This window comes from Sceloporus occidentalis, unplaced genomic scaffold, assembly GCF_023333645.1.
Source record: "Sceloporus occidentalis isolate IW3139 unplaced genomic scaffold, rSceOcc1.0.p SCAF_163, whole genome shotgun sequence".
Classification (NCBI taxonomy): domain Eukaryota; kingdom Metazoa; phylum Chordata; class Lepidosauria; order Squamata; family Phrynosomatidae; genus Sceloporus; species Sceloporus occidentalis.
Window position 1 is genome coordinate 695942 of NW_028317143.1, and position 12792 is coordinate 708733.

At 45.1% G+C, this 12792-nt stretch overlaps 1 protein-coding gene across 1 annotated transcript in view; it reads left to right on the forward strand.

Moving 5' to 3' along the window:
* Positions 1–1370: 1370 nt before the first annotated feature.
* The window catches only part of RAB11FIP5 (RAB11 family interacting protein 5), a 30884-nt gene continuing 19462 nt past the window's right edge, over positions 1371–12792 (forward strand). Inside the window, exon 1 of the mRNA XM_089501089.1 lies at positions 1371–1726. Coding sequence (XP_089357215.1) covers positions 1371–1726 — 356 coding nt within the window. The remainder of the gene's footprint in view (positions 1727–12792) is intronic.

Here is a 12792-nt window from a genome sequence, read left to right on the forward strand (position 1 = left end):
CTCGAATGATGGTAATCACCGTGATGCCTTTCTGCCCCAGACAGGAGCCGCTCCTATTAATTGCTCGTGACTTTAAAGAAGGGCAATATATATAGGGGGTGGGGGTAAACTCAATGTATTTATGGAAATTGTTTTAATAGATTCCCTGATTTCACTACAGGGGCTTTTACCGGGCCAGCGGGGCTCTCCCTACATAAAAAAGCCACCAGAAAGACCCCTGGGGGGGGGGGGGGGCAGGGATCTACCAGGACTTTTTATACGACGTTGAGACCTACTGGTAGCTATTATGGATTTTATTTACACGGTTTAACGTATAAAGCCGTTCCCCGCTGTTTCTATACACATTATCAGGGCTTTTAGGGCTGTAGAACCCCGTGATACCCTCATACCCAGCAAACATTCTGAGATCATAGAAAAGAGGGGGAGGAAAAAGGGGGATTTCAGGCCCAGAGCAGGACTGTCCTTCCAGATCAGGGATACTTGTAAGTTTGCTCTTGAGCGTACGATGCAGACAGAGGCTTGAGACCATGACACACGAGAAGGAGGAGAAGAGGGAGGAGGGCTGCTTCCCAGTGAAACAAACTGCAGTTTAAGCCACTACTGCAGCAGCTGGGCTCCTCCTCCCTCCTCTCCTCTCCCTCCTCTCCACTAACAGATCACACACAACAAAGTTACTTTGCAGCTGTGCTGCAGGGACCCCGCCTGGTGTCACCCCCTGCAGCGAGGATCCTCTCCGGGGCAAGATTCCATTGGGGGCCCCTGCATGACTGCACCCCCTCGACCAGCCCGTCCTGGATTATCCGCCTGGGCAGAGCCTTGGAATTGCCCCCGTGGCATTAGAACTCTGCCCTGGACTGGCACTCTGCCCCCCTGCCCAAACTTTATCTGCATTGGGATTGTCCAGCTGTGCGTTAACCCCTTTAGGTTCTAGGCGCAAGTATTTGCATTCTAGAGCGTCCCGGCCTGCTGCATCACTAGGTGTGGGGTAATTATGGGCTCTGATTGACATGTACTGGATTTATTAGTATGGGTCTGTGTCTTGTTAACCGGTTGACTGTTTGGGTGTGTTATGGGTTTTGTCGAGCGGTTTGGGGTTAGTACCGCGTCCTGGGTCTGCATTGCTGTAGGTGGGTGTGGGTTTGCATGCGGGATATGCATATGGGTGGGTAGATCAGGTTGCACTGGTGAGCGCAGTTGACTGGGTGTATAAGTGCAGACTCACCTGCCCCACTCATTGGTTCATTTGCCCTTTTGTAGGTAGTTGTTACATTAGCCAGGGAGAGCTGGCCAGCTGATCCTTACTAGAACCTAAAGACTTTTCTCCACCGCAGGTAGATGTTAGTTCTGTCGAGAGCTGAACCTGCGTCCTAATGTTCTTACGGCCGGACCCCGACTTGGGCTGGATCCCCACCCATGTCCAGGTGACTGTCCTCCAGGCCAGAGGCCTCAGAGCCAAAGGCAAGCATGGCACCAGTGATGCCTACACTTTGATCCAGATTGGTCGGGATAAATACAGCACCTCTGTGGTGGAGAAGACTCCCGGCTCTCCGGAATGGAAGGAGGAATGTTCTTTCGAATTGGCCCCTGGAGCCCTGGAGAGGGGAGAGGGCTGCCAACTCCAGCTGACTGTCATGCACCGGGCCCTTATTGGGATGGACCAGTTCTTGGGCCAAGTGAGCATCCCCCTGCAGCAGGTGTACCAACAGGGCCGCTCCCTGAGGAACCAGTGAGTACATACAACGTCCTATTTCTCCCCTAGGGGGGTGTACATTTGGCGTATAGGGGAGCGTTGAATAGCCTCCTATCAGAATATTCCCTAAGGGTTAATGGGAATTCTAGTCGGATGCCTTAAATGCCCTTCACAACATTTCGTGGGTGTATTGGGTTAAGTCGTGGGGTGAATGGCCAGGTTAAATACTTTAAAGCCACAGTGGTGGAATCTGGGGTCCTGTAACCTTAATCTTACCGGCCTGAATTACGTAAAAACTTCCCAAGGCTATTTTTCGGTCCTGTCGGACAATTGCCGAAATATTACGAATGCCATGGAGGACTTGCATAGCTGGCCTATATGTGATCACTGCTTAACCCTTTAATGGGCATGATCACATGGGTTAATGCAAGTAGAGGGCCTGACGAGGCTTGCAGACTTGGGATTTTACATCCCCCCCCCCTCCCATATTTGAATTTGGTGCGTAGACCACCATATGTGATATATCCCACTCCGGAGGTCACATCTTTCCTAAGTCTCTGTAGCCGATTTCCCATATTGCCTTCGCAACAACCTCAGTATGTGGCTTCATATTAGGAATAGGGTTGCCATATCAGCATTGTTCAGATTTTTAACATGCTGCTGACCCCAGTCTATAAAATGCTTCGTGGCGGTATTGGGGTTGAATAAACCTTAATAAATGATTGACTTCCTACTATAAGTTTATACATTCTGCATGCTACAGGGTAACGTTATAGGCGGGTGGAAAAAAGGGTAACTCTTTAGGAACTTTTTAACATTTACTTGTGTTGATTAAACAAGGTTATTGGTTTCTATGGCAACTGCCCTCATATTTTCAGTTTATAATATAATCCATCGTACGGAGCTCCTGTTTGATCTGCTTTGCGTTGTTACATATGTAACATTCAGCAGAGGAAATTGTTGTCACTGTCGGGTTCTAGAGCTTCTCTCCTTACTGTTCCTCGCGTTCCGTGAATAAGTGTTTTGACCTCGCAGGTTGGAGACCTCCGCGGACGTTGCAGGCTCCGGTGAAACTAGATATTGAGATTGATCAGCAGATTGGCCACAAACAGCAGGACTCAGCAGTTGGATTCTTATGTGTTTTCCAGAAATGGCTGCTGTGACACAAAGTACAGGCAGGGACGTGTATTTGCGAAGAAGAAATGTCAGAACGAGTGGCCAGAATCTAAAACTAGAGGGTCAGAGGCTCGGATGGGATGTAAAGAAGTTTTAGTTTACTGAGAGGGTGCTAGATAAGGGGAACAGTCTCCCAGGGGAGGTGGTAGAGGCTAATACAGTGAAGGAACACACTTTTTACATTGGTGAACTCCAGAAAGCCACATGGAGATAATGGGGTTTATTCATTAAAGGGAGAGTTTGCAGGAGAGTTATGGATTTTACTTCCTCGCTTCATTATGAAGGGCAGAAGAAGCACTGAGCTGACCCTGTATAATGTATAGTGCAATGGGTGTGGGGATCACCCATATCACTGATTTAACAATACATTATGGAGGGGCAGCCAAAAACTTCCTACGGCAGAAGCTCAATGGGGTTGTTCCCTCCATAATATATATGATGACGTCAAGGAGCTAAAAAGGTAAACGCTCCCTTTAGTGAATAGACCCAAAATGTGAGCCGCGATAGCTTTTTAACGGCACTTGGTAATGGGGCTGATCTGATTCTCCCAAACTCTAGACGAGGCAGAACATCAAGGGAGGAAACGACGTGTCGCGCCAGTTCTGCCGAGGTCAGGTCATCCCTTCAATCCAAAATCTCAACGATTACCCAACGAGTAAAGCAAAAGGCGCAGCTATAGGGTGTTTTAATAATCTTCGGGATGCCGGTAAGTGGTCCTGCTGACGTTGGCGGCCCACCGATGTTGCGGACGCTCCAACCTCCGTGGTTGGAGGGGAAGCGCGCTGGGAGCGGGGTGTGCTGCTCCCGCGACGCGGAGTTCCTCCGCGGTGGCCCAGAGAAGCACTGCTTGACTCGGAGTCTCTGGGCGAGACCCGGGGTGTTCCCCGGTATGCCGATATGTGCGTTTCAGGGTGTATACGGTGTGCTGGTACGTTTTGTGAGCGTGACAGCGTGTTGTGTTGCCCGGTTCCATGTGTGCCCCATTGTTTCACTCTGGCACTTGGTACATTCTGCATTACTGGAAGACCCCATGAGTTCTGACCTCCCAGCGGCCCCCCTGGTGAGGCTACCTGCCGGCATAGCCTGGTTTCACATTCTGTGACGTGATCTTGGTCTTATTAGAGAAGCGTCCCGCGTGGCTGCCTGGTGGCCGATGCGTTATTGAAATTATTAGCGTTTTTGTATCCCTCCTCATTCTGCTTCTCTCGCAGAAAATGTTAAACCTTTATTACTGTCACAGTGGAGGATTTCCCTCCTTTCTCTATTACTGCATTAGCTGTGACAAATTACGGCAACCTTTTAATCCCAGAGTTCCAACCGAGTCAAACTCCTACATTCACCCTATAAATGCCGGTGTATTTATTTTATTTAAATAAATCCTCTTTTAGTCAATCCCCAAATGTATTTTTATTTTTTAATTTGTTTTATTTTTATTGTTGTTGCCATTGTGTTGCTTTGTAGGGTTCGGTATCCTTGATATTGTCCCATCAATCAAACCGCAGCCTTGATCCTTCCAAACGCTTCATTAGCAGATATTTCAAAGAGCCGTCAAACGGCATCCATGTTGCTTGCAAACACTTTATTAGCCGAGGCGTTTTAGAGCGACGGCTATAAAAACATTAATCGCGTGATGTGCAGCAATGGCAACCGTAACAATGAGTCTTCCCTGTCTCTTCTGGCTCGTGCGTCTCTTAATATGGCTTCCGGCGTATAAATTCAGGGTATTCTGATTTAAACCTAATCGATAAAATTACAATTATTTAAATTAAAAATGTTAGAACGTTACTTTTTTTATTTTATTTTTATTTATAGTGTTTTAGAACGTTACTTTTTAAATAATAAATCGATAGCTCGTGTTGGGCTCGACCGCAGAAATCTCACTTGCCCCAGCTTGTGAAGAGCAGTGGTATATTTAGGGGGTTCGTTGACCGAGGGCAACTTCTCCAACCACCCTGCTGTTGGAGGGACTCGCGCCTTCTGTCAGAGCCCTAACTTAGGCTTTTGGTGCCTGGGGCAGGGATGGAGGTCCTTCCCCCGCACTGCCATTACATCTCCTTCCAGAAGTGGATGGAGACACAGGGAGGATTGCTGTCTGGTGCCCCTGGGGCAGCTGCCCCTTTCATCCCGTGAAAGTTACGGCCTTATGTTCTGCATGCTCTGGAGGATATACAGCGCGGGGGGAGGGGTATGAAGGTTGTGCCGGCTCGGCAGCGACCTCCATAGTGAAAATGGGGACTGTTACAAGGGAAATGGCTCATCTCCCCCGCTGGCCCTCGGAGTAAGCCGTGTGCTAGGTGGCCTCCAATCTGCCCCTGGTAATGCAGCACAGAAATTGCCACCCCAACCCTAGGCCTAGGACCACTCATAAGCTGTGCCAAATGACATCATTACAAACCGTCACTAAGGGCCAACAGATCATTGCACCATTTTTTTTTCCGGAACTTAATATACAAAATAAGTCTGTAGGGTGCGTCCTCCATTGATTGAATATCTCCTGTCCGTATCAGAAGCTGATCGCTAGGACTGATGGAGTCCAGGCAGTGTTTGTTGCGAGGCCATGCTTCTTAACATGTCTGAAAGCCACGCGTTGACCCGGCCATTAAAACTCGGACATTTGGTCTCCCGTTTTCCAGTCGTCATTCCTCCAACATCTGTTGTTGTTGGCTTGTATGAAGAACACCTACGAGTTGGCGGCCATACCTGTCATTATTTCCAGGAAAGGCGCGTCTCCGTTTTCCAAAAACCTCTCACGTGGTCCGTTAAAATCGCTTTATATTCCGACTAAGTTATGCTGGACCTTGGGTTCTTTTCCCGTTATATGGCGCGGCAGGGAATTCCTTTCACCGACTTATTCAGGAAAGGCCTGTGGGGCGGTGAGGGAAACTTAACAGTTCAACCCCCAATACTATGACTTTTAACACTTAATTCCCTGGCCCTGCTGGTTTTTTTTTTTTTTGGTTTTGGTTTTTTTTTCCTCCCCAGCCGATCTGTGCCGGCAGCCGGTGGGACCTCTATTTTCAGCCGCTTTATTTATTGCGAGAGAAGCCAGTAGTAGCTGGTATGCGAGGCCTGAGCCAACTTGTTCATGAGGCCGGTGTCGGCTTTCACGCTGGGCTTATATTTTGTCATGTGAAACTCTGCCTGTGTCTGAGATGTTTTTTTTTTTGTTTTTTTTTTGCGGTAAGGATCTGGTTTTCGATATCAGAATTTTTACCAGGCAAACGACAAACGTGAACCAACCGAGTATAAACTTAGATTATCGCTAATCGGTGATAGTAATCGGTTATGTAATAAAAATCTATAATATTTAATCTTTCTTTTTTTTTTTTTTTTTTTTTTTTTCTCCTTTTCTCTCATGTTGTATTGTATTTTTTTTTTTTTTTTTTTTTTACTCTTTTAATGCTGGCATACTCCATCGATTGTTACTTGGTCGTAACAAGCCTGTGGGGACTGGAGACACAAGCGTTAACCCCCTTTAATGCTGTGATAGTGGCATTTAAGGGGTTAACGCTTTACAATCACATGGAGTGATTATGCATTAACAAATATTTAGTCAAGTTTAATATGCAACCCCCCTTTTTCATAACTCTTGAAAAGTGGGTAAAATGTGCATATTACACCCGGGATTTTACGGTAGTAAGTGGCTCCGGCGGTTTAAGAGTTTTTTAGTGATGCTGTTAATTTGCCTGCAGCATTTTGTTCCAGTCTGGTCCCTTCTGCATTCTGGATTTTAAAGAAATTGTGAAATATTTAATTTTTTTTTATTTTATATATTTTTTTTTTTTACTTCCCTCCCATATCTCCTCCCTCATCAGGGTACTAAGTATGCTTCCTGCAACCTGATTCCCTTTAAAATGAATGAGTGGCAACGGCAAATCACGTTTATCCTTAGCTGGATGTCATTGTTCAGCAGCCAATCGTATAACTGCTCCTATTGATTTTAAAGTGGGCCGAGCTTCGGTTGACTTGTCAGTTTGAGTGCTAGTGAGCATATGCAGGAAGTGTACTTAAGTATGCTTCCTGCTTTCAGGAAGTGTGCGTAAATAGCCATATTGGTCAAAGAGCTGATGGAGTCTTCATAGGGTGATACTTTTTTATTGGGCGAACACAAAAAAGATTTAGGATCACACCAGTCCTCATACCTGGGAACGCTCTGGGTTTGACCCAGAGATCTCTGGGTCAGGCACGGGTTCTGCGGGTCAAGACCCAAGTCCTCCCGGGTCGCAAGACACGCCCCGCCCATTTTCCATTTAAATGGGGGGCGACATCAGCAGGACCGCCTGCAGACGTCAGCAGGCAATCCTGGCCGTGTCCTGCAAGGGAAGGCTCCAGGCAGCCGGAGCTCAGTAGTTCCTAGGTATGCCGGTCCTTATGAGCCAAAAGGTGTTAAGGTTTATGTGCCTAATATTTTGTGTTTGAGGAACAGCTTTCCATCATCCAGAATGCAGGCGCCATTCAAACTAATTAGTTGTGAATTCAATCTTTAAGTCATATCGCAGACATGTCATGGGTTTTTCCTGTAGCGTTTAAAATGGCTTAGCGAGTCCTAAGATCTTTGTAGCCGTGGCTTCTAAAACATCCCCGGTAACTTTCTGTACTTCCTATATTGATCTGTTTCTTGTTTCTAAATTCTATATACATTTATCCAGGTCGTTACATTTAATACAGATTGTCTATTAAGTTTTGAAAGTAGATAAGAGGGAACATTTCTACGAGTTCTCAAGTTGCTCCGTGTTCTGGAACACTGACAGCCTTAAGGTTCGGCAGTTCCCGAGGTGGGGCAATTGATTTGAGGCAGGTGACTGAGTGATAAAGTGGGTCTGTAAATGTTGCCCTACCAAATATGTTGTTCTTGCCTGCAGTTTGGAGGCTACCACATAAAAGGCTGAAGATACCCTCTCCCCAATGCATCTTCTAGTACAGTAAATGGCAAAATGGGTGAATTTTTTTTTTTGTACTATAGTGACATCATATTTATGAATCGGGGCACTTTAACGTAGCAAGTTAAATACGGGGCTTCTGAGAACCAGGTTTCTAAACCGTAACAGCCTTGTTATCCCTTTGATGTCATTGTGTAGCTGATTCTAGATTGATTTAAAATAATTTTCATCCATGCCTTTTTATTGGGGAATGTTTACTCGGTCTGTCGGAGGATTTTCCTGTCTGAAGACTGTAACTTGCTTTAATCCCCGTAACCTATCTTCCCACACTCTACCTTTTTCTGACCCCCCCCCCCCCCCGTTTTTTGTGGTCTACTTTGTTGTGGCAGCCTTTGGGAGGCCATCCGCTTCTCTATCTATAAGACAGTGTTTTTGGGAGTCTTTTCTATGGGTTTGACAAGTCAGACAGACGTATCTTTTTTTTATCTTTTTTTCATTTTATGAATTTATCATCTAAGACTCTTAGACGTGAGAGGGCTTGTTAAATTGTGACAGCGCATCGTCTGCTGGAACATATAGAAGGTTAGAGAGGTCTAACTGCACCATCTCAAGTCATTTTGGCCGATTCTATCAAAATGTTTTAGAAGGTATCGATGCTTTTCTAGATATGAAATGCATGCAGCGTTATGAGTAAAAGCAGATAAGCGAATGCTGATCCAGGGTGAGTCCGAGTGCCTTGGAGTCGAGAACGATTTTTTCCCCGTTTAAGATGACGTTACTGTTTCAGTAGATCAACCGATACGGGTTTGTGGAATGGTTGAACTTGATGGACTATATGTCAACCTAATTAACTATGTAACTTATGAACCCTAGACATGTTCAACAAACCTAAGCCATGTTCTGGCGCCAAAAGTCTTTATTGGCCAAGCCCCGAGCCTCAGCTCGACGTTGTCTATCTAATCTATTGATTTATCTGTCTGTCTGTGGCTTTGCTCCTCATCGGGACTTGGTGGCTTCAAAGGGAGGGACTCTCTCTGGTTTTCATCTGGAATCTGAGATAAGGTCGCTAGAACTCCGCAGCTCTCTGAAACGCTGATATTAAACTCAACAGAGACCGCGATCCAAATTAATAACCGTATTAATAATCTGATGAATCGTTCAGTCGGGGGAATCTTATAGTGAAGATAACTCAGGTGCGTGTGTTGCGTGGAACACATGTAATAAAAAATCCATGAAAAATCAGGGATCTCTCCTTCTTTGAATTCAATTCTTGTTATTTACAATTTGCTTCCATGTGTTCATATCTCACGGCTTTTGTTCTCCTACTAATAAGCTTGTTTGGGGTTGTTTCAGCGTAATTGTAGTAAAGTATGGTTTGTATCATGGTGTCAGGCAGGCTTTTATATTTTTTAGGGGAAATCAACGTCCAAGTCCCTCATGGGAGAGTAACGTGGTTGATTTAAAGGGTTAAGCTATACATTCTGGCCTTCTCCATGTTGACGTAGCATCTCCCAACCTTCTGTTTCTACGTGTTGTTGTTTCCCGTTATACAGCGCTGCGGCATAAATTATTCCGTATTAATCGATGATATTGTGTACAAGAATCACAGAACCTGCTTTCTTATTTGCATTAAGATGTAAACGCAGGTTCCCGGGTGCCTGCATTGCATCGAGGGATGGCAGCTTTGCTTGCGGGGTTCTTGTTCAGGAAATTTATGGCAACGTTTTACCTCTATTCATTTGGGTTGCACAATGTATAGGTGAGATTGAAATGTGTGTGTGTGTGTACACATCATATGTGACGTCAAACCTTAATCAGCCGTCGGGCCGGTCTTAGATTCTGGAGCCGTATGTCTATCCCATGCCTGTTTATATTCCCTTAATGTATTTACCTCTACCACATCTGCTGGGTGGCTTGTCTAGGGATCATTTTTTCCCAACTTTCTTCTGTTGGCAGGGCTAAACTATAACAAACATCCTTCCACTGCTTTATTTAACTCTGTTTGCGTTATAAACCGTGTTTATCATCACTACCATTTCAAACGTTCTATTCTGGAACGCGATATTCTTAGCCTGTGTTTAATCTGCTCAGGAAACATGCGTGTTTTGGTTTAGAGTCCGGTTATTTTTGACCAGATAATGTAATTTCAACACTGAGATGAGCTTTTTTTTTTTGAATATATATTTTTAATTGTCCTGTTTTATACCCTGAATACGTCTTCTTTACACTGTCACCCAACATCTTTGCATCTGCATTAATGGTGCACTTGGCTTATGTACCCTCGATGCCCGAGCCAGCCCCCCTAACCAATTTAATGACCCAATAATTAACACCAAGCCAAGAGTGGGGTAGAAAAGGCAACAGACGATTTATTTATACCGAGCCGTTGCCGCGCAACCGAAACCAAAACTAGGTGCATTACCAGGGCGATGACTACCAAACTGAACACCATTCTGGGCCACCGTGTGGATCATGTCTCTTACCAGGTTTTTTTTTTTTTTTTTTTTTTTTTACCCCATTTGTAGTTTTTACCCCATAATTTGATTTCAGGTAGCTGCATATTATCCATTTCTATGCGTTCTCACTCTGTTTAGTAGATTGGGCTCAGATAACAAAGTATTAGTATGGCTCAGTCTTAATCTCCCAGCAGGACTCTCTGAAAGTCTATGGAGGAATGGACTTCATTAGCATTGCCATAAAGTATCGGCTCAGTGCCGTGTTTGACAACAATGGCGGCTCCAGGTCTGCAGATAATGGGAGTTTATGGAAACAAAAATGAGAGAAAATCAGGTTTTTAGCAAATCCTAACGACATTACTGTATACAGCGCTGGGGGGTTATTACTGTATGTGCAGGGGGGGTTATTACTGTATATGCAGCACAGGGGGGTTTATTACTGCATACAGTGCAGGGGGGTTATTACTGTATATGCAGAACAGGGGGGTTATTACTGTATATGCAGCACAGGGGGGTTATATTACTGTATGTAGCGCCGGGGTGGGGGGGATCTATTACCGTATGTGGTATTCTTCCAATGGACTTCCCGCTTAATACACAGAGGACTGAAAAATAAAAATAATAATTTCTGCATAATAGAATAGTAAGGTAGAGTCTGCTGGCAGATCGGCCCCATTCGGCCCCCGTCTAGTCGCCCGTTTTTCCAGCTGTAAAGGTTCAGACCTCGTCTCGTCTTAGATTGTATGTCTATCCCATGTATGTTTAATACCCTCACTGTATTACCCTCTACCACTTCTGCTTGGAGGCCGTTCCCTGCATACTTGCCACCCTCTCAGGGTTATTCTACACATATATACTGTAATGCACACAAAGCATCACCGGGTGACTGCCCCAATACTATAGTGTATATTGGAAGTCCAGTTCCCAGAAAGCCTTGTCTGCTACCCAGCACGGCGCCGAGCCTCCTCGCAGGTGCCGAGTGTTCTTGATTCGGGATTTCTTAACGTGCGTCACATGAGGCTCGGCTTTGTAGCGCATTCACTTAATCTGCCCTGCACTTTGTATCTGACCGCAGGACTTCTGAGACCTACACAGGGAATGATTGTACCCGCATCAGAACTAAGCCGCAATCTTGTGCTCGTATTAACCGGGTTTTCATCTGCTTTTAAAGAAAAAAGCATTGTACGTCTAATAAAATAAATAAATAAATTGAGTTTATTATACTGCGCTGCGGAATATGATGGCGCTATATAAATGATCTAATATTTTTACTGTAATATCTTCAACACAGATGGACAACAGCAGCTCTTCAGTTTGATTCCAACTCCTATCATCCTCAGTGAGCCAAATGTTAAATATGGTCTGGCCAGAGATGGAAAGGCTTTTTTTTTAATTTTTATTTATTTAATTTTTAGCGTGTTAAGTACTAAAAAGCAGAAGCCCAGTCAGTCTTGGTGAGCAGACGTCGTCCTTACGCCCCGCGAGGCAAATATTGCTTAAGGGTTAAGTAACTTGCCCCTTTTGCAAGCAGGAAGGCCGAACGTTCTGCCAGCGGAACTCGGGATTCTGGGCTAAAATTAACAGGGTTTTTTTTGTTATGAAGCAGAGAAAGTGTTGGAAAAAGGTTGTTGTTGGAAAATTTGCCGAGTTTATACAGAGGTTGGAAATTAAAGTCGCGCGGACGTCTGGATAAACCCGGGAGGTCGCTTTACTGGTGCAAGCTTATCTTCAGAAGGGAGCGCCCACGATTTGTTTTATTACTAATTTTTTCCAAAAATATTGCTTTGTTTTTTTGTTCTTAAACCAGTTGTAGCTTTTGCCCCACAATATGTTTTCAGTAGACTTGTGCGTTCGTTTTCGTACAAATTTAAATTTTAACGAAAATGGCCTGTTTTTCGTGCGTTCGTAGAAAATCAACGAAAATGAGGGCGATCCCCGGCGAAAATAACAAAAGTGCCGGAGATTCGTTAGATTCGTGGCCACGTGTAGCCGCCGTTACAAGCTGTTTTGGTGCTCTGTTCATGAGGTAAAGTGGGAGGGGCTAAAGTTCCAATCAGCTTCTGCTGCAGGAAGTGCTTGGCTGGCCCTGTATAATGTATAGCTAAGTCAGTGAGATCTATTTGGTCTCGTTACATGTGATGTGCCGGTGTCTGCCTGCCCAGGCCTATGCTGCACCTCTTTGACCTGGGGGAACCTTTTTCTAATTGATATAATGAAAGTAAAGTCCAGATGTCAGGGCCCCCCCTCTGGGAACTCCCCCAGAATGTCGTTCTGAATTTCGTCCGAAACAAAATTTGCACAAAAATGAAACAGAAGTTTGGTCTGAAGTGATTTTTGTACGCGGTGCACATGTCTAGTATCCAGGCAGCTGCATATCAGCCGTTTGTATGATTCTCGCTCTGTTATCTGATCCCCGATCTACTAAACACCCCAACTCCTTATCATACTGCCTTTGGGGAACAATAGAATGGCTCAGTCATAATAATCCAGCCTGACACTCTGACTAATGAAAGTCTAGGGAGGGGCGGACTTCATTAGCATCGCCATAAAGCATCAGCTCAGTGTGGTGATTGAGCCGGGAAATATGGCC